Source organism: Lates calcarifer, linkage group LG11 (genome assembly GCF_001640805.2).
Source record: "Lates calcarifer isolate ASB-BC8 linkage group LG11, TLL_Latcal_v3, whole genome shotgun sequence".
Taxonomy (NCBI): Eukaryota; Metazoa; Chordata; class Actinopteri; family Centropomidae; genus Lates; species Lates calcarifer.
In genome coordinates this window covers 19,302,735-19,329,447 of record NC_066843.1, presented here as the reverse complement: position 1 = coordinate 19,329,447, position 26,713 = coordinate 19,302,735, and the positions used below count along the sequence as shown (strand labels likewise).

At 40.2% G+C, this 26,713-nt stretch overlaps 6 protein-coding genes across 9 annotated transcripts in view; 4 read left to right on the top strand and 2 right to left on the bottom strand.

Annotated features, from left to right (window-relative positions):
- Positions 1 to 279: 279 nt before the first annotated feature.
- LOC108898589 (growth hormone secretagogue receptor type 1-like) lies at positions 280 to 6,702 on the bottom strand. The gene is made up of 6 exons (XM_051074074.1): positions 6,567 to 6,702; positions 5,058 to 5,233; positions 2,974 to 3,471; positions 2,601 to 2,916; positions 1,202 to 1,257; positions 280 to 516 (listed from the first exon to the last, which is right to left on the bottom strand). Exons 1-6 carry the CDS (start codon positions 6,700 to 6,702, stop codon positions 280 to 282), a joined length of 1,419 nt encoding a protein of 472 aa, XP_050930031.1.
- Positions 6,703 to 8,733: 2,031 nt separating this feature from the next.
- The window catches only part of LOC108898603 (enoyl-CoA delta isomerase 1, mitochondrial), a 65,636-nt gene continuing 47,656 nt past the window's right edge, over positions 8,734 to 26,713 (top strand). The window contains exons 1-7 of one of the 3 annotated variants that reach the window (XM_018698543.2): positions 8,734 to 8,894; positions 10,264 to 10,389; positions 10,563 to 10,690; positions 10,973 to 11,119; positions 11,243 to 11,364; positions 11,458 to 11,636; positions 12,656 to 13,848. In XM_018698543.2, coding sequence (XP_018554059.1) covers positions 8,852 to 8,894; positions 10,264 to 10,389; positions 10,563 to 10,690; positions 10,973 to 11,119; positions 11,243 to 11,364; positions 11,458 to 11,636; positions 12,656 to 12,822 — 912 coding nt within the window. In that variant the 5' untranslated portion in view covers positions 8,734 to 8,851 and the 3' untranslated portion in view covers positions 12,823 to 13,848. Of the gene's footprint in view, positions 8,895 to 10,263; positions 10,390 to 10,562; positions 10,691 to 10,972; positions 11,120 to 11,242; positions 11,365 to 11,457; positions 11,637 to 12,655; positions 13,849 to 26,713 lie in introns of those variants that run through there. The other 2 variants (XM_051073766.1, XM_051073768.1) reach the window with 2 other exon arrangements.
- The window catches only part of LOC108898604 (deoxyribonuclease-1), a 90,340-nt gene continuing 77,879 nt past the window's right edge, over positions 14,253 to 26,713 (bottom strand). Inside the window, exons 1-9 of one of the 2 annotated variants that reach the window (XM_018698544.2) lie at positions 18,895 to 19,026; positions 17,602 to 17,740; positions 16,877 to 16,965; positions 16,647 to 16,742; positions 16,075 to 16,190; positions 15,116 to 15,228; positions 14,853 to 15,007; positions 14,679 to 14,772; positions 14,253 to 14,436 (exon numbers count right to left, since the gene is read on the bottom strand). In XM_018698544.2, coding sequence (XP_018554060.2) covers positions 14,386 to 14,436; positions 14,679 to 14,772; positions 14,853 to 15,007; positions 15,116 to 15,228; positions 16,075 to 16,190; positions 16,647 to 16,742; positions 16,877 to 16,965; positions 17,602 to 17,739 — 852 coding nt within the window. In that variant the 5' untranslated portion in view covers position 17,740; positions 18,895 to 19,026 and the 3' untranslated portion in view covers positions 14,253 to 14,385. Of the gene's footprint in view, positions 14,437 to 14,678; positions 14,773 to 14,852; positions 15,008 to 15,115; positions 15,229 to 16,074; positions 16,191 to 16,646; positions 16,743 to 16,876; positions 16,966 to 17,601; positions 17,741 to 18,894; positions 19,027 to 26,713 lie in introns of those variants that run through there. The other variant, XM_051073769.1, reaches the window with a different exon arrangement.
- The window catches only part of LOC108898613 (N-alpha-acetyltransferase 60), a 92,555-nt gene continuing 86,326 nt past the window's right edge, over positions 20,485 to 26,713 (top strand). Inside the window, exon 1 of the mRNA XM_051073772.1 lies at positions 20,485 to 20,634. The gene's annotated coding sequence lies outside the window, so the exon portion shown is untranslated. The remainder of the gene's footprint in view (positions 20,635 to 26,713) is intronic.
- Positions 20,485 to 26,713, top strand: part of LOC108889280 (N-alpha-acetyltransferase 60) — a 92,555-nt gene continuing 86,326 nt past the window's right edge. The window contains exon 1 of the mRNA XM_051073773.1: positions 20,485 to 20,634. The gene's annotated coding sequence lies outside the window, so the exon portion shown is untranslated. The remainder of the gene's footprint in view (positions 20,635 to 26,713) is intronic.
- On the top strand, positions 22,506 to 26,197 carry LOC108898606 (N-alpha-acetyltransferase 60-like). The gene is given in 6 exon segments (XM_051073778.1): positions 22,506 to 22,570; positions 23,480 to 23,576; positions 24,774 to 24,818; positions 24,821 to 25,007; positions 25,242 to 25,407; positions 25,515 to 26,197. Coding segments are annotated over 5 exon segments (531 nt in total). The 5' UTR covers positions 22,506 to 22,525; the 3' UTR covers positions 25,399 to 25,407; positions 25,515 to 26,197.

The following is a 26,713-nucleotide window of genomic DNA, read 5'->3' as shown; positions in this document are numbered from 1 at the left end:
ACAATGGCTCTGTGTGTTCTAAGTGTAACTGTTAGTAAGTGTTCAGCAGATTCTTTGAAAATAAAATCAGTATTATTATTATTATGAAAATAGTTGCATTACTTTACTAATTATTCAACCTCTAAAGTAATTAGTTACAGTTATGGTCATGGTCCTGTAGTGACCACTATACATTTTTTACCATTGCCGAGATATATTTTTAATGCCGCAGTGTATTTAAGTCTCCTTTTTTTTTGCATGCTGTGTGTGCATCCATCTCTGTGCATACAGTATTTGCCCTTACAAAGTGGTCGTGGAGTGTCGTGCTGTGAGTGTCGTGCGCAGTTGCTGAGACTGTGTGTGAGAGTGTGAGTGTAAGAGGCTGTGTACAGCGTGTCTGTATCTGGCAGACATCAGGTTGTACAGTAAAGGATTGACTGCAGCGCTGAGGTAGAAGAGGACTGAGGACACCAGGTTGACATACTGAGACAGGTAGTATAAAAAATAGCCGTGCGAGTCAGAGTACATGTATGTACTGTTGAGGTGTGTGTCATTGTGTGTGTCATCACTGTACATGTCGGTGGGTGTGTTTGTGCCTGCAGTGGAAGCTGTGTGATCAAGCCTGTCATTTTGTGAGTTTATGAAAATGGATTTCCTGTTTTTCTTGTCATGTGTAGTACCGTTTGTGCAGTTATTCATTTGGTAGTTTGTGTCTCCACTGTCTGTAAATTTTCCCACTTGTGTATCAACATGTGCTGGATCACTGTGTGTTTCAGTGTGTGTAGTTGTATGTATATCTGCTGCAGTGCTAGGATCCAAAGTGAAGTGTGCTCGAGCTAGTGTTTACGTGTCGACCTCTGATGTGTGATATAATATGAGAATACAAGTGTTTGTCAGTGCTCATGTCAGCGTGCATTTCAGTCTCTGTGTCTGCCATCTGTGTGTCTACATCACTGAGTGTGCTGATATTGATGCTGGTCTTTACACAGATGTCACAGAATATTTCATCTCTGTCTGTTTGAGCGCGTGTGGTCATTTTTCCAGCCTTGGAGAGAGTCTTGGGGTGCATGTCCGAGTCTGTGTGGCTGAGGGATTTGGTAGCAGTGTGTATGTTGATATCTCTGTCTATGCTATCAGGTGGTGTGTCAACATCTAAGCGTGAGTTTGTGTCCATGTATGTTTCCTGTCTGTCAGTGCTGGTGCCCTGAGAGAGAGAGAATATGGTCCGGCCAACATGGAAGGGCAGCCAGCACAGGACAAACGCCAAGACAATTACTCCTGGAGGAGGTGAAGAGACAAAGAGGCAGGGTGAGGAGAAGGAAGAGGAAGAGGACATTAGAATCATTAATACCTGTAGGTAATGAAATATGTCTCTCCATTATTAAACACAAGTACTACCATGGTAATCAAGTGGCCTCCAAACACTGTCCTGAATTGGCCTGCACCCGCTATTCCTACAAACACTCTATACTATTATGTATGAAGTCCTTCCTAAGTCATAAGTGATTATCAGCTAGTAATTTACAAATTCATTTTGCACCATTAAAACTCAAGTAATGTCTTAGAAAGTAAAGCGCTTAGTAACATATAAAGCATCATTATGTAACTATATAAACAAAAAGCCACTGTAGCATGAACAGCCAACAGAAGCTCAACAGTCACATAACAGTGTAAGGGGAAAATAATATTTTAAACTGAAGTGAAACTGGTTGTCAACATTATTAGCGTAGCGTCTTACAATTTCTGGTTTATTACATTAATTTATTCACTCATTAACTATACCACTTATCCTTAAGGATCACGGGGGGGCTGGAGCCTATCCTAGCTGACATTGGGCGAGAGGCGGGGTACACCCTGTACGGATCACCAGTCCATTGCAGGGCGAACACAACCATTCACACTCTCAGTCACACCTACGGGCAATTTAGAGTCAACAATTGTTGGCTTGTTTTTGGACTGTGGGAGGAAGCCAGAGTACCCTTAGAGAACCCACACGGGCACAGGGAGAACATGGAAACTCCACACAGAAAAGCCCTGGGTGAACTGGGGTGCAAGCCCAGAACCTTCCTGCTGTGAGGCGACAGAATTAAAAATAATTTCAAATATTTCCAGTTTGCATTATTTTAGGCGCCATTTTTGATTGAAGTGTCAGGTGAGATGTGTTGTTCATATTCCACTTTATATGTTTCATTCTTCAGTTCAAACAGTTCATATTTTAGCAGACTGATGTTAGCTTTGTCAACAGAGGACCTTGCACAAAGGAAGCTGTCCCTGTTTGTTTTTTTCGCACTATCAATAATTGTGTCTGATTGTAAGGGGAGCAGACTTTTTGCTGCTCTGTCCCACTTTTTAAGAAATATAGTATTACATTTGGTTAGGAGAGGTATATGTTGTGGTAGTTTGAGCTAGATCCAGCTTTTTTCAGCTTCCTCTAGTTTACAACTTGCTGTAATATGGTGACCTTGAAGGACACATCTATCCTTTACCACCATATTAGCTATGTCCAGTTCTACTGATTAATATTTAGTAACGTCTCTGTGTAAGAACTAGTTTCTGTATGTTCTTGTTACAATGAAGAAGGTATCTGGGGGTGTGTGTGTTGGTTAGTGTGTATTTCTCACCCAGCATTTTGACAGTGTGCCGGTGACTCTGGTCTTTACGGCTGCTTTGTGGACGGAGCCACAGTGTCCGTCCAATCAGGCTGTAGACCACTCCCAGGATGCAGAGAGGAACCAGGAAGTACAAGTTGGAGACAATCATCATGGCCGCCAACAGGCCAGAGGAGGTGGCGTAGTCCGTGCAGCGGCACTCTCTCCTGTCAATCTCTCCTCTGTGACCTCTGTCGACACCCTCCTCCCTTCCTCCTCCCTCATCCTCTTTCATTTTGTTTTGCTGCTTTCCATCAACTTCCCTCTTTCCTCCCTCTTTGCCTCCTCCCTTATCTGCTTGTTTTTCATCATCCATTTCTCCTCCATCTTCTTGTTTCCTCTCAACTGTTTCTCCAATTTCCAGTTTTCTCTCGCCTTTCTCTCTGAACCATTTTAACTCCCCAACTCTTTCATCCCGTCCCTCTGTCTCTTTTTCTTCCCACCTTCTTTCCTCTAATCCTCTATTCATCGAGGCCATGTGTCCACTTCCTCCTTCCCCTCCACCTATCATAAATCCTCTCTGTTCTCCTTCCCTGCCTGTCCATCCTCCATCTTCCCTCCATCCGCTGAGCCCTAGTTCTTCTCCCCCAACTTCCTCCACTCCAACCATGAGCAACACTGGTGCTGCACTGACAGCTGCACCCAGCCAGAGGCAGCCAATAAGAGCCCTGGTTCTGCGCCGCGTCACCAGGGTCTTGGCTGTGATTGGCCAGCAGACTGCCAGGTATCTCTCCAGGGAGAGGAAGGTGATGTGGAGGATGGTACAGAAGGTGCAGCACTCAGAGAGGAACATGGTCAGCTTACAGGCAAGGTCTCCTAAAGGCCAGGGTCTGGGTCTCCAGAGCTGGGAGAAGCAGGATAATTATGACTGATGACATTTTTACCTTTAGTCTACCTCATGGAAACACAACTGTCACACTCAAGTGTGCATAGACCTTGTTTAAGGAGCACATTCTCAATTTATAATCCAATGTTGAATGCATTTGGAGGACGTTTTAGGCAAGAACAGTGATGTTACAGCAAGACAGGGGGTTTAGATAAGAACCCATTAAAATGGTATCCCAACTAAAGAAGAATGATAATACAGGATATCTAGACAAAGGCAAAGTCAAATAGATTTCCACAAAGGACATTACATAGTATTCTGAATAACACAAGCCACACTAACAGCATTGCTCCATGGTTTGCAGTGGATGTTAGTCAGTCGGTCCATCCACCACTTTAATCCAGAAATTTACTACAACTATTCGATGATAAATTCTAAATATTTTGTCAAATCTTTCACTTATTTAGTGAAATAGCTTGATATCTACAAAATGGCTCAAATGTTGTACAGACATCCATCATTCACTGACAATGTATCCTCATGACTTTAGTGGAAAACCTGACTTTTTATGACATGTGGTATATATTTGTGGTGAAGAGTGAAATATCTCAACAACTCTGACTTAGCCCCAGTGAGGTTAACATTTTGTTATAGTCAAATACATTGACAGCTATTGGATAGACTGCAGATGCAGATATTTGACCTTTCATCCAGCACCATCATCAGGTCAAAATTTGCTCTTACTCCACGCATGGTGGAGCAAACCTGATAACATTCCCATCAGCATCAGCTTTGTGTTTATCATTTATCACCAAATATTAGCATATACACTCACTGAGGTCTATCTGACTGAAATGTTGCATTGCATTTTGCCAAGTCACTTTATTCTCTTGTCTGTGTCAGGATTTTGTAGAGGCATGTCAGGCATGCAGCACTGGTTACCATGGAGATCTACCCAGGTTAAAGGTGAGTCAGCTTTGCAAAAGCAAAAACTTGAGTTAAGCCCAAAGATAGCTGGATAACCCACTAATCTCACTTCATGGTACAGGCCCGAGGTCAGTCTTACAGCAAGCATACATACAGACATGGATTCTAAAACAGATCCAGTATGGTCAATAGGCAACTTCCTGAGTGATGAAATAATGTTGACAGGACTGATGTGCAGTTATGATTGTAAAGGTCACAATAACAACTGAGAAATGAAAAATTTTATATTTTATAGATCATTTTTAATAATGAAATACAGTAGGCTGCTGTTATTATTATATACCCACACTTAAATATAATTTGATCTTCTATTGCCATTGTAAAGGAAATGATAGAAGAGTGATATAAGAACACTCTGGGTATGACATGACTTCTGAGAGCAAGAGAGGAAAATGAAATTTTGCAGTGGGGATTCCCTGAGGGGAAGGCAACAAGGGCTTGTTTAAACCACTATCATCAACAGGAAGCAAATGCATTATGCCCCCTTCTTCATTCATATGAGTGGCCTGCAATTTCTGTGACTGCACCTTGAGTCAGAACATCAGCATCCGGTCAAATGAGACAGTGTATTGCAACAAAATGCATGATACCTTCTGTGTGTATGTGTGTGAGTGTACCTTATATAGATCCAGAGGCAGCAGTAGGAGTATCAACAGATCACTAACAGCCATGCTGCTCAGGTAGAGGTAGGTAGAGCTTCTCATGTGCGGACGGAGCCAAACCACCAGAATTGTCAGTATATTTCCAAGAAGGCCAAAGAGCATCAGTGGAATATAAACCACAGTCACACACACTAGAAAACAAAACATTTACATGTTTTTATCAGAACTATTTTGTATCCATTTCAGAACTGTACACATTTTGGTTTACAGAAGTCATATTATTTCTCTATTAGTGCACCATGTGGGAATAGCTTCTTGCTAAGAGGTATGATGAGAAGACTGATACCATTCTAATGCTAATTAATATCCTACATCTATAATAAATGTGAAAAAAATTATTATACTAAAAACTACCATTTTGAGGCACTGGTAGGCAGATTTTGTTACCTTTGGACAGAGCAAGGCAAACTGTTTCCCACTGTTAATCGTCTTCATGCTAAGCTAAGCTAAAGAGCTGCTGGCATTAGCTTCATATTTACTGTAGGGGTTCAATCTGCTTATCTAACTCTTGGGCCAGTCCTGAATGACTTTGTAGAGTGGTGTGACGACCACTTTCTGAAGTTAAATGTTAAAAAAAATTAAGATACACTATGACCATCGACTTTAGAAGAAACACCCACTATTATTAAGGGCTCACTTGTTGAGACAGTGGAGTGCTACAAATACCTAGGAACAGTGATTCATAAAAATTTGAATCATGACCTCAACGCATCTGCAAAATGGTTGCAAATGATTTTATTTTATAAATCTTTTATTGAATCCATTTTAACTTTCTGTATTATCTCTTGGTATGGGTGGAGAACAAAAATGGTCTGTCTAATATTATTAAAGCAGCCAACAAGGTAATTGGCACACAGCAGCCTTCCTTGGCAGTTATTTATGACAGACAAGTTTTGTGGAAAGCACAGTCGATCTTGGCCAGCCCTGATCACCTCCTCCTGGAAGAATTTGCTCTTCTCCCTTCTAGGCAGAGACAGAGGTTCCCCAGAGTTAAAAGCAACAGGTTCAAATTTTCCTTTGCTCCTAGTGCAATAAATGTGCTTAATTTGTACTTGACTTGACTGCACTGCTGTTTTTAGCAGCATTGTATGAGGGTTTGCACAGAAAGATTTTATTCTTTTTATCCTTATGGTGGTTTTTACTGTTGTGAATGCATGCTGCACTTATGTCTTTCTTTGACCTATTACAAATCAATTTTCCCCTTGAGGGACAATAAAGGTCTGAACTGAACTAACTCTCGGCAAGAAACTGTTATTCTTATTCCCGAACTGTTCAATTATTTGTTCAGTATAAGATTTGGAATAATACTGTCCTTTCCATCAGTCAAACAGGATAAAAATCGAAGTTGTAATTAAGGTTTTTTGTTATTTCGATTTGTTTTGTTTTTACAAAAAACTTTTGTGCTGCAGCTTTAAATTCAAACATCACACATTAGTAGCATTACCATTGTTGTTTTTTACCCACCTAACTCAATCAGTCCAAACACAGATTCCTCCCCATGACAATCCTGATTGGAGCAGTCTTCAGGGAAGCCCAATGCAAGGCCACAGTTTTCATCTTCACAGCCACTGCCCATGTCTCCCAACTCCAGGAGATCCATGATGGCACAGGGTGGGGTTGGACACAAAAAGTGACAGCGGAGAAAGCAGCAGGGGAGAGGTGTGTGTCCCCCAGGTTACAGGGCGCAGAGGTGACGCACTCTGATGGATTTCCTATGACGCTCGATCACAGTTAACATTGAAGGGGATGGCCAGGGTCGCTCTGTGCCATCTAGTCAGAACAAAAGAAAAAAAAAACACTGAACACACACAAGAAATCACACAAAATATACTGTAAACGCTACATAAATGAATAAACACTCATACAAGTACACATGTGTAGAGGATTTGTTACTTGACAGTTTGACTCTGTATAAAGATCAGCACTATATGGCTATATGACTACCTGTCAAAGCTGCACTTATTAGTTCCAGTCTTTATTAACACTGAGAAAACTGTGTAAATTAAACCTTCTCAACTCTTTGCTCATGCTCATACATTTTTTGCATCCACCAAAAAAATGTACACTACACACACACACACACACTCACACACATGCAACAATATTTTGTTAAGGTAAAATAATATACTCACTGATTCAGAGAGCTTCATTGCCCGGTGTATCTCTCTGTTGAGGACACACACTTGTGCTCTGACTTGCACACCTACGCCTGTCTCTCTCTTTCTCTCTCCCTCTCTGTCCCCCACCCCTCCTCTCTTTGTCTCTCTCTCCAGTGGTTTCTAACCTGGAGGTTGTTCTCCTTAAGGGGTCATGTGATAAATCTGAGGGGATGTGAGATGATTAAAAAGCAGTGGTTACACCACAAAGTGACATTGGCTCTTCCATGCAAAATAAGTTGAACTAGAGGATCGGTGACATTTTAAGTGAATTGGAATAGTGGTGAACTAACTGTTTAACTGCAAGCCTCTCTCTATTCTCTCTCGACTGCTGCTTACTCTCCCTTGGTGTTAAAATCATTCAAGAGGGAGGAAAAAAACTCTCCAGGCTGAAAATCTTGCAGTCAGTTAGCAAACTCATTAGTTTAGCTCGTCACCACCAGGACAAGAAGGTGACACATTTTATTTAAAAGACATATTTGTATCATTAATTCCTTTCTCATAGCTCTCTTAGTTAGATAAAAGTAGATTATAATAGTGTCTTCTAATTTAGGATCCTCCAGCTTTTTTGCCTCAAAATGTCAGCACTGTTATATAGCAGGTTATATGAGTTATGTATACAGGCAGATGTTATGGTATATGGTAAGTTATATGGCAGATGGCTTGCTATTGGCCAAAAGTGCTTTGTGGGTCAAGTTGAACTCTGTGCAGAACATTTGCCTCCTTGAGTGGATCCTCCAATCCTGCTGATTCTACTGGACTGGATCTAATGGACTGATTTTGCTGTGAAATTAAAGCCTGGTGTGTCAAGGCCTTTGGGGGTCCAGGAGAGTTATTTAAATAAAACCATATGAGAAGTTTAAATTGGAAATATCTCATTGGTGGAGCTGTTAACATCTGAAATATGGCAATTTTTATGTTGTCGTACTAAAAAAAAAAAAAAAACAAACAAAAAAAAACATTAAATCTTACTCAGAGATGTCTAATAATTTTAGCCCATTTTTTTTAATATACAAAAGTAACATAATTCATCAACATGGTTCAACATCCCTGCACAGCTCAAAATTTCCAATTTACTACCAAATCTGGTCTTTGCAGGTCATAGTCCTCATTCATGTAGGTCTGAAGTAAATCAGAGATCATAATTTTGGGGGAATCCCAATAAGAAAGTGGTTAGAGCAGTGGAATACTGAGACAAAAGGAGGGTTTCTGTACAGCATGTATAAAGATACAGCACACTATGATTACAGGTAGGCATCCAACAGGTCCATGTAGCATGTAATTATAGATTGTAAAAAAGACATAAGAGACATCAGTAATTCACGATCTTAATACAAAAACTACCGTGACTCTGTCAAATAAAACATGTGGAAATGTTTCTTTAATTTTATTAAACAAATGAATCAGATTAAAATCTGATTTATTCAGATCAAATCTCTGGTCCACATTCCGAGGCAGCAGGTGGCGCTAATGTTCGGCTGCCAAAAAAAAAAAAGACGAAGCAGGAGCTGATGGTGCCGCTCATACGTAGCTGTCCAGTGTTTTCATAGCGGAAGTAGCTGCTTTCTGTCTCCGCGGGTTGTGTATAACAAAATGGCATTGAGAGCAGCGCTGAGAAGCAAGTGCGGTTTACCAGGTATGTCTGCAGCCGTGTGTGGAGAAGCGATATGACTGTAACTGAAACATTACAACTGTGCTAGCTGCGTTAGCTGAGCTGCGCTAGTGCTCTGCAGAAAGTGGAGCAAAGGTCACGTACAGGAGACAGCTGTGCTCTTAGTCACCAATGGTTAAATATAAAGATCTCTGTATTATGTCACTCATTACACTCATTACCACACCATATCATGTCAGGTTATAGCTGATCGATGTTAAAAATTAATGCGGAAAAGAATCATTCAGGCAAAGCTCAGTATAACCTGTTACCCAGAAGTAAAATATCTCTGCAACAACCTTGATATTTTGGAGAATTTTTTCTTCTCTCACAAGATATTCACATCAGATTATTCATGTGGATTTCATGGCTATGAGTAGAGACATTTATTTGAAGTCGGTTAAAGACTAGTGAACTTTACACTAGTTTGCAGCCCTTCATTGTGATACAGTCTTTAGACCAGGACCAGTCTTTGTTAAACTGCTAAAAGAAAAATTATGGACTTCAGTGAAAGATGTCAGTAAAAATCATTTGACATAAAAAAAAAAATGCTCTTAAATCTAAGAGAGCATTGCAGGTTTTTGAAGTTGGTTCAGAGACAGAGGTGAGAAGAGAAAGCAGCTGAACTGTGGGAAACATCAGTGGTCTTGATAAATAATTAGGCTGTGTTATCTGAGACAGTGTGTACAGGAGATACAATGATTAGTCGATGACATGAAGTTAACTGGCAAAGTTTATGCTGATTAATCATTTAAGTTGTTTATTAGTCAAAAATTCCCTACTTTCATCTCTCAGTTGTGATGATGTGCTTCTCTTCTGTGTTTTACAGCACTGTAAAATACTTATCTGCCAGATATTTTTAAAGCAATATGAGTAAAACGTAAGGATTTTGCACATAAATGTGTTTTACGATGTCTTTACTTAAGAGCTGCTCTTACAGGTTTCTCTTACACTTCACTCCTATACATCAGAGATAATTGTGTATAATTTTTCACAAGTTTATAACATGGCTCTTCAGAGCACTATTTGGTGTAATTTGTAGAAGTTTGATAAATACATGTAAGTTACATCACAGTGTTGCTCTAATCAAAAATCTGAGACCACATCAACAAGATATTGATAAAATAGAAAACAGCATTAGAAACAAATAAATATATTGTAATAATAAGACAGTAGTTTATTTTAGTTTGTTTTGTAAAAATAAAAATAAAGCATTTTGACCAGCCAGAGTCATCTGCATAGAGATATGATGAAATAGGTGAAGTAGATATGTTCTATCAGCTTCTGTTTGCGTGTGTGTGTGTGTGTGTGTGTGTGTGTGTGTGTGTGTGTGTGTGTGTGTGTGTGCGCGCAGGTCTTCTCTCCCAGCTGTCCTCCCACAGCAGTCATGCCAGAGTGTGTGTGTCTCCTGTCCTTGTCGCTCAGCAGAGGAACAACTCCACCACACCTAAGGTCAAAGTGGAGTTTGACCAAAGCACCGGTAAAGATTCTGCCATCGTCACCATCACCAGTCGGCTCTAACATTCCCTGCTGTCCCTGTTGTTTACCTCATCATTTTGACCCTTTCACATCATTTCTTTTCATTTGGGGATGAACCAGAGAGATTATATCAAAGTATTCAGATGACAGGTCAGCATCTGTGTCTCTCTGTAGGTGTGGCAGTGATGCACATGCAGAGTCCTCCTGTCAACAGCCTCAGTTTAGATTTCCTGACGGAGTTCTGCATCAATGTGGAGAAGCTGGAGATGGATAAGACCTGCAGAGGCCTCATCATCACCTCGGTACAGTATAACCCTGTCAACTGCTGCAGCAGAGCCTCGTCCAGGAGGTTAAAGATCGTGACTTTTGGCTGTGTGTTTGTATTACAGTGTAGTTAAAGTGCAGATACCTTGCATGATAAATGCATGATAAAAGTTTTAGAATGATATTTAATCAGTGTGGTTGGTTAGCACTGTCCCGGCTGGAGTGTTTGACAGTTTTTAAAAACAGCAGCACAAATTGACAGTTTACCTTGTGTGTGTGTGTGTGTATGTGTGTGTGTTTTTTATTTGCTTTCAATCCAGAGCCAGCCTAAGGTGTTCTCAGCCGGGCTGGACATTATGGAGATGTACGGGAAGAGTCCAGAGCGCTGTGGAGAGTTCTGGAGAGCCGTTCAGGAGATGTGGCTGAAACTCTATAGCTCAGACATGGTCACCATAGCTGCAATCAATGTAGGTATAAAACACTACCCCCACCTCCATTTTGTCCCTGTATCACACAGCGGTACAAGTGCAGTGCAGAAACACTAACACCAATAAGCACTTGAAAGATGACAGCAAGAACTCTCTCCTCAGGGTTCCAGTCCTGCAGGTGGCTGTCTCATGTCTTTGACCTGTGACTATAGGATAATGGCGGACAACCCTCGTTACAGCATCGGCCTTAATGAGACACAGCTCGGCATCGTAGCACCTTTTTGGTAAGGTGCTACACATGACAGCCCCAGTGTTTTTGCTCATTCCTTGCACTGTAGTGTCATTGTAGTGTTAAGAGATATTGCTGCTGTCCCCAGGTTTAAGGACACAATGGTAAATACAGTGGGACACCGAACCACAGAGCTAGCCCTGGAGCTGGGACTGCTCTACAGCCCTTCAGAGGCCCTCAAGGTAGGACTGGTAGACCTGCTGGTACCTGAAGATGAGGTCCTCACCACAGCCACGAAGACCATGACCAAGTGGTTGGCTATCCCAGGTACATTACACATGATACAAAAACAGGAGGTTTATGTAATAACATACCATAACTAAATGTAAATTGTTCTAATCATATTGAAGGAACTGGACAGTCCTGCCATAGCTGGTGGTCAGGCACAAGATTTCTGATCTTTTACATATGGGCTTTAAGAGAGTTAAGTAAATATGAGACACAGTTGCAACTGACAAACTAAACACAGATGTTTGTATTTCTTAGACGGAGTGTGTCTTTATCCTCAGAGTGTATAGAGAGGCTGCATAGCAAAGGCAGCTTGTCACCACTGCAGCAGCAGTTTCAGTTCCCTGTGTTTAAACAGGATGTGTTCAGGCACAGCACTGAGCGTCATCAGCTGTGTTTTAGCAGCGCTCAAAGCCCAACACGCAGTCATTTTAGACTTGATTAGACATTAGACTTGGTGTAAAGATCAGCTTTGGGCCAGGTTATGTGCAAACATGAGCCGGCACTCTGTCTGTATGGACATCTGGATTAATCAAAAAAAGGAGTAAAACTGTTCACACATGCATGATATGGGCAACTGGAAAACACAGCAGAGGTGCCTCCTGTGTACATTAGCTCAAATTTGAATCATGCTGCAGCTATTCTGCACATTTTTCAAAAAAAATCAGTCAAAACATGTCTACGTCTCAAGGCTCTGGGTGGGCGTGTCTCATGGCAACAGTTTAAGACCTGGCTTGGAGATGCATTGTCACCTTCTATGGTGCTCTCACACACTCGGTGTTGTGCTAGACCCACGTTGACTGGCCTGCATCCTGTCTGCATGTTTCCTGTTTGTTCAATAAGTTAAGCAAATACCATACACAGCTTGTGTGATGTTATACGCAATCATGTATGATTTTATTTAATCTTGTAAAGAACAACAGCCTGGCCAAATATTAGTATTTTTCTCAGTGAGTCATGTCGCTGAAAAACCATCCAGAATCCATTTAAAGGCCAATGGAGACTTAACTCCAGCTTTGGAGTCAGTGAGCAAAACTGTTTATCCGTTCATTTTACAGACCACGCCAGACAGATCACCAAGTCCATGATGAGGAAGCCAACCATCGACAAGCTGACATCCAAGAGAGAGGCTGACATCCAAAACTTTGTCAGCTTTATCACCAAAGACTCCATTCAGAAGTCACTCCGCATGTACCTGGAGATGCTCAAAAAGAGAAGGGGCTAGAGGAGTGTGGGGAGCCTATAAAATGACACTGACATAAACACATTTTAGGGACATTTTGACACTAGTTTAACACATTCACTGTCACGTGTTCCTTGGCGTCAATTATGCTGGAATCCTCACATACAGCTCTCGGCAGCTCATCTTCGTAACAGTGCCTAATCGGCAAAGAACCACGTTTACCACAGCGCTGTCTGATCTTCTGACACCAGACAGTAACCTAGCTAGCTCAGGGGAGACCTGCCCAGGATTGACGCTAATGATCCAGTGACAAATAGTTTCTCTTCAACTTTCTAAGAAGTTCAGTTAAAAAGTAACATTAAAAATTTAAATATAGTTTCAAACTTTACTTTATGGTTATTTTGAGATGAGTAAATAATTCTTTTAATTGACTGTGCTCTAAGCCCTGCCCTCCACTGTTACACTGCTCTGTCCTGTCTCATACACATGCAGCACATGGGCAGTTTATTGTAGCAGTGGCTGATTTACCGCTCCAAACAATGCATCTCCAAATAGCCATAAGTGAGCGAGTACACAGACCCATGCGCTCATTTCTGACCAAGAGCAGTGTATATGACGACTTCTGCTAGCAGCCTATAGTGTGACTTGTTATTGTTTCTAGCTCACTCTTTTTTTGCATCCTCAAACAGAGCAGCACTGCTCATGTGAAGCTGATTTGAGGATCAGTACACACTCTCATCACTATTGAAATGCCAGTTATCCCTCTTACTACAGCCCCATTCACACTTACACATGTGGAGAAATCCAAAGTTTGACAGGTCTGCCATGCCTAGCTACAGTTGTTTGGGGGTCACTGTCTGGGTGGAGAGGTTTAGCAAACAGTCAATTGTCATAGGTCTTCACTATCTAAAGTGCCTAGCCTTACTGTACCTTCCAGAGCCATAACAGCTAATGAAAGTAACCTTGGGTACATTTGAACAGCCTACAGTGGTGAAGCCTTTGTCATCTCTTTGTCTACATGTATTTTTTCTGACTGCGTTCTGTGAATAAATGGGTGGAATCATGTCAGCAGATTGAATTGTGTTTTTAAATGGTCAAATTTACAGTTTATAGTTTTGGCAGTAATTGCAGTAATTTAGCAGTACTATTGTTTGGGAGCCAAGACAGACTGCTAATATGCACATAGTTTCAGTTTTATAAGCCAGTGTTTGTGGGACTTTGGTCACTGTCTAATAAAGGTGAATGGACTTTGGTTAGCCTTTCTTGAAACATGACAACAGCAGAGTCATTGTCCCACATACTCAGAATAAACATTGCATGTTTCTTCAGTAGAAACCAGTTTCAAATGTAAAATGCTCTTAGTAAATGTTAGTAAATGTTCAGACGAGGCTTCTTTGTCACATGCCTCACTTTTCATGTACTTCAATAAGAGACTTCTCATCCCTGTTTTAAGAAGCAAGTGTGCAATGACACAGACTGGAAGACGTGTTTATTTTGGTCTGGCTTTGTGGTTGGTGAGAGTCCTTCCACTAAATAGCCACCATACAGATTCAGCCTGGAGACCTGCAGAGCGGTTGTTGTAGTCAGAATTCATGCAGCATGCTCCTAGCCAATCAGCTTCACCTCCACAGGGAAATGGTCACTGACAGCCAATGCCTGAGAAAGACAGAGAAAACAACATTCCCTTGCAGCACAATTTGTGGTCGGTCCAGTTTAGCATAGTTTATACAGTTAAACAGTAAACATGTCTTTTTCATATGCAACATTATGTACTGTAAAACTCTAAAGGTTGAAATAAAATACCTTTTTCAACAGCCTCACTCAAAGACTATAATGTTGGACTCAACATAACTTGAAGTAAATTGTATTATAAAAGATTAAAGTTAGAGCTGTTTTACCAGGTCATGGCTGAGATTTAGGTCCATCATGTAGTTGTAAACCTCAGCACTGTTTTGATCTACTCCCTTCATCATGTCAGTAGTGACCACAATCCTGCAAATGCAGAATAAGAGATGTGATTAAGAGTCAGTGTTTGTGTGTGCATCCAAGTGCTGGTGTGTGTTTGTTTGTACCTGTCATAAGGGCAGTTAGTGTGTGACACTGTGGTGTCAGCATCATTGGGTATCAGCCAGTGGAAACTCTTATCTGTGAAGAGGCGAATCTGCTGCCACTCAGAGCCTGTCACATAATTGCAGCCTGCGTTGAAGTCACCCAGCAGAACAATGTCCTGCAGAGAGTGTGATTAACCTCAGTGCATATTTTACTAAATGTATCTTCTGCTCTCCATCTTTCTTTTGTGTGTGTTGGTTTTTGAAGACTTGAAAAGAGTATTCACATTGGTGTTCCAGCGATTGCGGACATCAGCCACCACATCATAGAGAGCATCCACTTCCTTCACTGCAGAGCTTGGAGAGGTGTGCTGAGGGATCAGAGCAAAGTTCTTCACAGCTACAAAACAGGGAGGAAAGGAGGAGTGAATCAAGAGAGGGATGTATTGGGTGTGGCAGGCATGAATCATAGTGAAATTACAATGAGTTTACTGGCTTTTTAATTTAGAAAGACAGGGCTTTTGTACACTTTATTATGTCAAAAACTGAAATGTCTTAGTTGTAAAAGTATTCTGAGCCTGTTGGAATTGTGCTCAGGTTTGTCCTGTTTGCTTTATTTACCCTTGAGATGTCTAGGACTTGACTGGACTCCAACTGTGGCAAATTGAATTGACCGGACATAGTTTAGAAACACACATACACCTGTGTATATACAGTCCCACAATTCACACTGCATGTCAGGATAAAAACAAAGCCATGTCATCCAAGGGACTCAGTTTGGAACGACCAGGACTCTTCCTAGAATTGGCTGTTCAGTTAAACTGAGCTAAACTGAACTCTGGACAGAACTCCAACCATTATGTCTGGAAAATATCACATTTGTAGTACCATCCCTTCAGTCAAACATGGTGGTGGCAGCATCATGTATAGGAGTACTTCTCTGCAGTAGGGACAGGGAGGCTGAGTGCAACCAAATACAGAGAAGCCCCTGAAAAAATCCTGCTCCAGAGTGCATGTGACCTGAGACTGGGGTGACCAGTGGCATTGGGACAATTCTGACTGTCCTTGAGTAGCCCAGCCAAAGTCCAGACTTAAACCCCACAGATCATATCATCTGACAAGTGTGATGCTTTGTTCTCAGTTGATCATCTAATACATGAGAAAATCTCCATCACTGCTGTCTGACAGTGAAAGAGCAGTATTACTCTCTGTTACTCTCTGTTTGTTACACTCTTCCAGAACCTACCAGTGTATTTGGAGGAGAACATGACAACAAAAGGCTCTCTGATGAAGGTGTCTGTCCCACAGGGTTCACAGCCGTCATCGTAGGTGTAGCTTTTAACCACAGACACTGTGTTCTCCCTGGAAAATAAGACACCTATTAATCACATCTGTTGCTGTAGTCAAAATTAGCTCCACCTAGACCAGATACCACATCAAAATGCCTCTTCAATGTTTATGCATCAGCAATAATAATCTTATAATGTCGTAAAAGTATTACACCAACAATGGCCAATCTGCTACATTATGCTGTATGAATAGTTATATATTTTAAGTACATTTTGTTAATACTTTTTGTATTTTTACTTAAGTAAAATCTTAAATGAAGGACCTTTAGTTAACATTGCTGTGTGGATATTTTTACTTAAGTATAGGATCCTCTAGTTTTCTGCCACTGCTCATACGTAGGACAAAGACACTGTGTAGCGTTGAATTAAATAAAACTTAGAGCTGAAATATTTCTGTTCACTGATGTGGGATCTCAGTAAAGGAGTTCTAGAAAATATTTGTTTACCATTGTAATGGCTCTTTGTGTACCTGTAGAGGAAGAGATATCTCTCCTTGTAGGAGCTGCGACCCAGAGGCTCGCTTACGATGTGCCCATACCTGAATGGTGGATGGAACGGAGAACCTCTGGGAAAATAAACACACAGAGCATCATAACATGAGTTAAGGAGCTTTCTATAAATTTCTATAGAAGGCCACCATATTTTGACCCTACACATGTTTAATAATATTGTATATTCTTTTTATAAGGTGTGTCTAACTTGTTGACATGCTCCATGAGTTTTTTGGTTGCTGACAGATCATTGTCTCTGACCTCCTGGATCAGAATGATGTCATAGCGGTGGACAATCTGTAACACACCCAGAAAGCACAAAACATATCTGATCAAACTTTGTGTGTCTTTTTTGTATTATATTCTGTAGCCTCTGTTTTCCAGTTTGTATGCTCAGTAGTTGTTCTAGGTGGTAAAGAGGCACTTCACTAATAAGAACAGTTATATTGTGTAATGTCCTCTGGCTCTGGGATAACTTTCTTAAGTCTGAGAAATAACCCTGATAGTGATCATAGTGATGTTGAGGAGGTAAGAGAACGTGGTCATTTACCAGTCAAAGAGGGTCTAAAGAAACAATGCTATTGGTTGCATTATGGGAAATGAAGGATCCAGAGCTTAAATCTTGACTCGTACTAGGGACTAAGATTCCCCCAACTTTATGGCTGTGTAATCCCAAATTGCCGGAGTGCCCCTTTAATCTCCAGATTCCTCATCAACATTACAGTATTCTCACTAAATTTAAAGACATGCTTGTATTTATAACATGCTGTCAACTTATCACAGTGGATGGGAGGGCAACTGTAGGCTAAACTATGTGGTATTTTAGTCACTCAGCACCCTTCAAAATAGATTGTCTTCATATTACAAATAAGAGTATTATAGGAAAGATGAGATACTGATGAGCTCTGTATACAAAACAGTGGAGTTTCAGACCGTGCTGATGATGTTCATCAGAGTGGTGTTTGAGGCCTTCTTGTCTCCAAATGACTTGATGTTGAAGGCTCCCAGCAGCAGAGAGGTAGACAGATGTAACAGGGTCAAGAAGACACCCAAAGCACACACCAAACGCATCCTAGGCCAGAGGGGTCAGACATGTAGATTAACAAGTCATTTCCCCCTTGTTTTAAAGGAATCGTCTATTCATATCTATGCACATGGCCCAGTGGTGCACCCAGTTTATTACTGACATGATTTAACCAGTGTATTAGGAGTTGGCATGACTGGTTCACTACAAAAATATGATTTTCAACATTTGCACATCAAAATCAATGTACAACTGGAAACGGAAAAAGATCAAATAATGTTCCCCTGTTGTGCCTCTTTATGCAAAGCTCCAAACTGGATCAAATGAATCAGATTAACGTCTTTCCTTGTCACCACATATTGTTCAGTCATATGATCTGCAGCTAATTAAACAGATCTTTATAAATCATAATTAGCCTAAAATGGCTGCCAGACTTATTCTTCACTGTTCATAGTATTACTGATATGCATAACTGTCTTTTTCAGCTGTATTAATGTACTCTGGTACTCTGGTACACATTCAGCATATATCCCACTCAGTATGTGGACAACTAGTTATCCTTGGACCTAACTCTGATATTGAGGGCTTCTGTAAAATGGAACAAGCTGTCTTAGGATCGCTGAGTCGGTAGTGCTCCAAATGTAATGGATTGCAGGGAATACTTGTAGTTAAATGTGCAGTTGTATGATCAGTCACATGACCATTAAAGCCTCTCCTTCCCTGTGTTGTGGGAGTGAGAGGTGGATACAACACCTGCACCCCTGAGCACATGAAAACGTGACCCCTATCTGCAGCGTAGTGTTTGACGTGATGCTGATCACAGGTATTTTTCATGTTGGGTAAAATATTACTCGGTTGGACAATATATTATCCTGTTGCCCTGACTACACTGGCTCACTGGAGCTAGTGTGTAAGTGATTCTTGGGCAAAGGTTGTAAAATCTGGAAATAATCCAGCTGATACAGTGTGGTTTAATCTTGCATACACTGTATATATATCACATTTGGTCAGCCAGAGTAAAACCATATCCGATGTTAGTGTAACACCATTAAGTACTATTTGTCCCTTTAAAGTAACATGGCAGAATGAAAACAACAATGGAAAATAAAGCAGTATATTGCATTACAAAGCCTGGAAGAATGAACATTTCTGCTTGAATGTGCTGTATTTGCATTAAAGAAGAGTCAGAGGTGCATAGCTACCTGCTTCTGGGAGTCCCAGCGAGAGAGAAGTAGGCCTGTTGTAAGTAGAGCACAGAGACTTACTTGTGTCAATCCCTGAAAGCACTACAATTTATGCAGAACCACTGATAGCATCTCGTGAAGTTTTTGTTTACCTGCAAGTGCATGTGACTGGGTCAAGCTGGGGAGGAGTGAAGAGAGGAGGAGTGTTGTCGATGGAGTGCAAGTTTTTCAGGTGATATATATATATATATATATATATATGCATCACATCTCTGAAAATATCATGGAAACCTAAAACCTTTTCTTTTTTTCACTCTCACATCTGTATGACACTGGGCTTTTAATTCCTATTTACAATATTTCCAATGCAATGCTTTATTTCTATGACAGCCAGTGATGAAAACATTTAGGAAAAATACCAAAACCATTTGAAAACAATAAATGTTCAAATTTGCAGTGTAGTCGTACTGTAAGCTAATCCAACTAATTAAAGAGGACCCACCTGTTGAACTTGACTGCACAGTGATCAATAGAGGCTATTTTTAACTGCTGTGTTTGAAGTAGCAATGAGAAGGCAGCAGATGGTATAAATAAATGATAAAGAGAGTTGATTTAAGGTTGTGTGATGGAAAGTTTCTGTTCTTTGAAGCCACGTTTACATGATTTTCATGCCAAAATGAACATAGTAATAAACAAGTAATCTTCTGCCATTAAGTCTGAAGACATTCCCTTGTATTTTCCGAATGACTGAGTAAGTTAAAGTTGCTGAATATTGACAGCAATAGGTGTTTCTCACTCATTGAAATTAATATTTATTTTAATATTCATAATATTAATATTCATTTATTAATACTTTTTTCTGCATTGACAGAGGTAGATATATTTTATCTCTAATATTCATACAATATATGAAGACCAAAATGCAGGAAACAGCAATAGCTGCAGATTTTTAAATATCACTGTGAAATCACAGAAGTGCAGTAACTGAAATAATTCTGTTAGCAAAAAAGATCATGTACTGAAACCAAAATTTTGCAAGTGCATATGGACAGTGACACTGTGAATGTGTTTCAGTGCACTCAGGGGGTATCTGGATTTTTGTTTTCAAAGTTGAGACAAAATTTAGGTTGAATACAGCTCAGTACTTCTCAGTACCCATTTCGGTTTAGTATCCTCATCACATATTTGTGTGCATGGTGGCAAGTTCAATCAAAGTTTCAAATTTTGATACTTTTAGTGGCCTAGAGATGTACAATTATCCAGTAATTCACTAGCAAAAAAAGTAAAGATGTACAGCACATGCATTTTGAGTTACTTTAACTCACAGCAGGCCTACATAAACAGAGGTAAATTAACAGATCATTTTATCAGTGACTTTAATCTGGGAGGCAAGAGATGTGATGGATGTCACATTACTGACAATCTTTAGTCTGTAGTCCACACTTCAGTCCAATGGGTGGCGGTAAACCATTAGTATGTTAGATACTAACTGACTCGTCAGTAGAAGAAAACGCCTCAGAGTGACGCTATTCTGTGTAACGGCCACAAACAGGAAGAAAACAGACAGTTCTTCCAAAGCAGAGGGAGGTTGGGCTAGCTTAGCAGCCTGTTTTACACTGGTACAGTAATGAAACGGCCTTGAGAGGCAGGAATAAACTGGTGTTTTATCATGCAGTATCCGGAGTAGTGACTGTATCCACCGATACTCAGAAAATATAATTCTCCTCGACTTTCCTCCGGTCCGAGTGTTTAAACAAGGTACGTTAGCATAGCAACAGAACGTTACCTAACGTTAGCAGATGTTAGCTTCTAGCTAATTAGCAGGCAGCTGAAGTACTTGAAAGAGCTGCTGTACCGGGTCACCGCGTTTTCGTCTTTTGACTTGTGACTGTGTTTGTTCGTACTGATTCATAATTTTATTAACATGCTGATATGTGGTTAAACCTGCTGGAGGAACAGAGGTGCTGTTGACAGAAGTAGAAGCAGGGTTCGGCAACATCAGCTGCTGTTTCAAACGTGTCTGACACAGTCACAAAAGATGCAGAAAGTAATAAGTCTTGTTGTTTTGAATAAATGTGTCATGTAGACAGCAGAAATATGAAACTGAAGCTAATCTCTCTGTTTGAGTCTGGATCCTGCTCACTTTTATGTATGTATTTCTCAAACATAAATATCTAACAGTTGATGATTTGATATTCCTAAATGTGAGAACTCACTGCTTTTATCTGGCCTGACATTACTGTGATTTTTTTGTTAGTTTTCTGAAGTGTTATGCAAGCAATCATTTAATAAAATAAAAATATAGAGAATAGAAAAAAATCACTAATGAAAATAACCACTAATTGCAGCCTTACTTTCGTTCAAAATAAAGTTAAAAATGCCACAAGTTGATTGGGTTCCAGCTTCTGAAATGGGAATCTTTGCTTGTTTTACTTGGTCCTCTATGATATGTCACTGTGTCTGTGGGTTTGGACTTGTCAGTCAAAGGAAACAAACATATGTTAATATATATGTTATCTTTGGGTTTTGGGAAATTGTGGGAATTGTGGCCTTTTTTTAATAATCATTAATTGCAGCCCTCTAAGTGATTTATTGGTTGTTAAATAGTAGTTTAATTTTCTGCTGATTTACAATTAAATTAGTTGACTAATCATTTTAGCATTTAATCTCTAGGTTTGTTTTTATTTATTCTTTATTTTACCCTTTAATAATCTTACTGGTAAACCATACTGGTTTTTAAAATTGAAATTCAATTTCATGTTTTAATTTAAGTTTTAGAGTGTATTTGACAAGATCCATATGTACTTGAATGTCAGTCAGTAAAGTGCATACAGATGCTAAGTTGTAGTCTCCACAGTCCCACACAATAATGAACATAAGAGGCTATCTCATGTCATCTTTTTCCAGAATGATCCAAACTAGTGAACCCCATTTATTTCAAGATGATCTCATAATTGTTTGTGAGAGTTACTGACACTGTGACTGACCAAAACCCTCCTGTGCTCTCTGTTGATCTGTGCAGGTGTGAATGAGTGACGTGGTGCCTCCCACAGCTCTCAGTGAAGTCCAGCTCCGCTTCCTCTGCCACGATGACATAGAGAATGTCAAGCTGCTCTGTGGTGATTGGTTCCCATCGAGTAAGTATCGTATTGAGTTAGGGATTCAGTTTTAATCTGTTACTGAATTCATGAATTTGTGACCTTTAAAATCCACTGTTGCTGTACGCTATACATAATTTGTTAAGGAAATCAACTAAAGGATCTATGATAAAACATGTTTACTTTTTACTGATTTGCACTGATATATGCTCATGCTTATTTATCTTACTAACATTTGGTAAAGAGACTAAACCAGCATTAATACCCTCAGTACCTCTTATCATACCATTATATCTGAAATACAGTAGTTGTATTCCACTCTGTTCATTGCTAATCCACACTTTGCTTGACTTATGTATATTGACTTATTGATTATTATAGTATATTGTAAAGAATCCCTAATCCTTTTATATGAGTCCTTTACATGTCCATCCATGAATTCTAATGTGTCTGACCTTTGACTCTAGATACCCAGACTCATGGTATCAGGACATCACCTCCAACAAGAAGTTCTTCTCCCTCGCTGCCACCTTCAGAGGAGGCATCGTGGAATGATTGTGGCTGAGATCAAAGGCCGGACCAAAGTACACAAAGAGGTGTGATGTTCATCCATGTTGCACAAAAGACAAGGCTGTTATGAACTGGCTCTTTTAAGTTCTCTGTAGACATGGTGTTACTATAGGTATAGATAGTGCAGTTTTATCCACTCTCACTCAGCTGCCATTTGGAAATGTCCTAAGTAGAACACTGACATAGTAGAGTCTGTTTTTAGTCAGCTAATTAGACAAACCAGTTGCCCTTGACTGAGTTAGACTCTGTCACAAGATGAAATAAGGATAACCGGGTGATGAAAACGACTCTGATGAAAGAAGAGCTGCAACACTATCAATGTTTCCTTTTATTTTGGGGAGCATAAAAAATGAGGAACATTAAAGTCAAGTCAGTTGAATTTATATAGTACTAAATTATAACAGAAGTTATCTCGGGGCACAAAGAAGGAGATTTTTCTTTCATTTCTTTACAAATGTCCTCTTGTTTAGATGAAATTGAACCAGTCTTGTGTCCTTGTGTACAGTTTTAAACACCGGTACTGAATGAATTCCAATCTGCTCCTCTCACTTACGGCTATTATTTTTATAAGCTATTGACGCACTTGATAGGGCACCTGGCGTCAAAAACTTAATTTCCCTTTTGGAACAGTATTTGCATTTTGGAATCTGCCTCCCCGGTGGATAATTTGCCTAGGCAAAGATGAGAACAGTGTAATAGGCCAGTCCAGAGGGAATATACAGAGCATGTTCAGAGACACCAGAGCACCAAGCTGAAAGATCCTTTCAAGTGATATTTTTAAATTCAACACTGAATGTAGTTTTTATTCCAAAATCTATTGTTGATGGTTAAAATAAACCATTTTATGTTTGTAGAGAATAGTGGATCTTATTATGTAATTTCCACTCTGTCTTTGTCTGTCTGCTTCAATGTGTTTGTGTGTGTGTGTTTGTTAGGATGGAGACATCCTGGCCTCCAGTTTCCCTGTGGACACACAGGTAGCCTACATCCTCAGCCTGGGAGTGGTCAAAGAGTTCAGGAAACATGGCATAGGTACAGCTCTGTGTTCCCACTGGCTCACACACAACACTTAGTATAGTCACTTCAGTTGACATCACACTGACTTACCTTCATTATCCTGTGTAATTGTAACCACTACATGCTAAACCACATCCTTTAACCTAGCCCAGAGGTTATCAAACTTTGAGTTGAAGGGAAGTGCAGACAGAGCGATGTGAGAAGAGAGAGGTGAAAGGGACAGGGACAGGATTAGTTATTGTGATTTGTCATGCTGATTTGGACGTTCACCAACACGGTCAACAGTTGGAGCAGAGGCTGTGACGCACAGCTCATGGAGGCACTTAAGGTACTTTGAAACCCTTAGCAGACTATGTGAACAGATTTACATATATGCATTTACCTTCCATCTCATCTTACATTATTTGTCTCACTAGGTAAATTGCAGAATATTTGTTGAATATGTGTTGATTTAAATTGATGGACATTTTACAGTGCACTGGTCCAGCTCCTACAAAGGTTATCAGGTCTTCAGCCACTCTTCACTCTGAATTCAAATGAGGATGCAGACATTAGTTGACAGTGGATGTTCTGAGTGAACATACAGCAGTGTACTAGAGTCCAGGATCTGAGAACATGAAATGAAAAACATCACATTCACTGACCTTATTGTGTACCTGCTTTTATACCATATACACCATATGACGCCATATAACAGACAAACATACATTTAAATAATTGAAATGGTGATACCATCAGGAAAATATTACCAGGGTGTTTGTGTGATAACTCGAACGATACTGGCCTTTTATGTGTATGATCAATAGATGCATATGTTATTAATGTCATTACTGTTTAATGGAGGAGGGTGGTGTTTTTTCATATTAAGGCCCTGCTTTGGTGTAGTTTGGTGCAGAGTTATAGACATATTGAAATGTTATATTGAAAAATGTTAAACTGTATGTAGTTTAGTCTTTTGGAACTCTGCCAACCCGTCATGAATAATAAATAGCATACAGGGGATACACGCTATGTCTCCATAACCATAATACACACTTTCATATGCAGCTGCTGGGAAAACTCATCTCCTCTTTCTTTGTGTATCCTCTTTGTTCTGTAAAGATGCAGAGAGACGAGGAAACATTTCACCCATGACTCAGTGCACTGTAGGGCTGTCTCAGTTTCCCTCTCTCCCCCTCACTGATCAAACACGCTCTCCTTCCAACCATTTAGGCTCCCTACTGCTGGACAGTTTGAAGGAGCACATCTCAACAACAGCCCAGACCACTGTAAGGCAATCTACCTACATGTCCTCACCACCAACAACACTGCCATCCACTTCTATGAGAACAGGGACTTCAGGCAGCACCACTACCTGCCCTACTACTACTCCATACGAGGAGTCCTCAAAGATGGATTCACATATGTGCTCTACATCAATGGGGGTCATCCACCCTGGACAATATTATATCCTTTTGTGGAAGAAGAAAAGAAGTCACCTTTTGTTTAGGGGCCAGTTTGTATTTATGTTTCACACAAAAAACTTTATTTGCTCTGATGAATAGAATCTCAAATGTCTTTATTAAAGATGTCATGCTCAGATCTTTCCTCAGACACAGTTTGAGACACATCACATAGACATGTAAACTTGATAAACCAAATATAAATGTGTTTCCATGTTTCCTTAACTTATTGTCCTACTGACTATATCCAGCACATTGGTTCCACCCTGGCCAGCCTGAGCCCCTGCTCCATCCCACAGAGATTGTACCGACAGGCTCAGTCCCTGCTGCGCTCTCTGCTGCCCTGGTCCAACATCGCCTCCAAGACTGGCATACAGTACAGCAGAACAATGTGACATAACATGGTGGGTGGAAGTTGTGGTGACAGAAGCTTTACCTTTTTTGTTGTAGCTTTGTCTGTCAGTGGATGTCTAATTTAGTCTTTTTTTTCTCTTATCTCCTCTCTTTTCAGGAGCACAAGTGTTCAGTTTTTCATCAGTCTTCCCCTGTACACACCAAGATGTACACACATGCACTCACATTCTTAATCACGTATGGCTTTCCACACCCTGTGCATGACACAGGACTCAGGTTCAACCTGTGTTTGACCGTTCACGTACTGGAATATTTCTCCACATTCAATATACATTTGGCACTGCTCACACATGATCCGGGTCAGCAGCTGTAGTTCTGCACCCACTACTAAACAGGGTTATTGCATTGCAACATCATTCAAAGTGCAATGTTGTGTTCACACTGACAGACCGTGCGATCTGGTAAAACCACAGGATTTCTTTTAGTTGTTCAGGTACTATACTGTCCCATATTACTCTATCCCATAATTACAGTAGTGACCTGTTGTGTTTGCCCAGTCATACCAAAGCTGAGCAGTGTCAGACCCGCTTTCGCCCCAGGCAGCAGAGCACGGTGGAGGACCTGGTTCTTTTATGTTGGCCCAGGAACACAGACGGCAAGCACAGGTCATTCTTTTGTTGAGAAAGGGGTGTAACACACACTGGGATCCCTACAGAGACTAAAGGTTCAAACCTTGTCTATCTTTCTGTCTCCCTTCATCCTGTTCACTACTGTCACAGAGACTATGTATACTGTTTGTATATTATATATACTAAGCTAATATATAAATTTCTCTCAATATGTATGTCTGTTCTATGCTGTCAGTAGGCCTAGTTGGAAGATAACCCATCCATTTCCCTTTCCAGATCCAGAGTCAATTCCAGTGTAAAATAGACACTCAGCTAAACTGGACTGTGAATCTAGTTGTGTTAATAGGCTGGTAGGGTAGAAAAAAGCTAATTGTACAGTGGAAACTTTGAGATGTAATGTAGATGGCTAATACAGTATCTTCAATAGTAACTGGAGTTTTCAGAAAGGATTCTTTCCTTTTGAAACCTGATGAAAAGATTTTTTGTTCAAAATAATTGTACTGGAAACTGAACTGTTGACCTCAGTACAGAAATATGAGGTCGTTACAGTTGCTGCTCATTCAGTACTTAGTGCAACACAGAAAACTGACACTTCACTAATTATGCAGTGCTGTTAGTCTTACAAAAAATATGATCTTAGGTCTAAAGTGCCTTTCTACATTGTTTCAAAATGTTTCCCATGTATAATTCATACAAGAGTAAGGGAGAGTTTCTCGAGTCCTTATTT

Excerpts from the sequence above, each read along its gene's own strand:
- LOC108898589 (XM_051074074.1), bottom strand. The coding sequence starts at position 6,702 with ATGGATCTCCTGGAGTTGGGAGACATGGGCAGTGGCTGTGAAGATGAA. Across the intron at positions 3,472-5,057 it reads TGCCTCTGGATCTATATAAG|CTCTGGAGACCCAGACCCTG; the intron begins GTACACTCACAC and ends TGCTTCTCCCAG. Across the intron at positions 1,258-2,600 it reads GCACACTGTCAAAATGCTGG|GAGTAATTGTCTTGGCGTTT; the intron begins GTGAGAAATACA and ends CACCTCCTCCAG.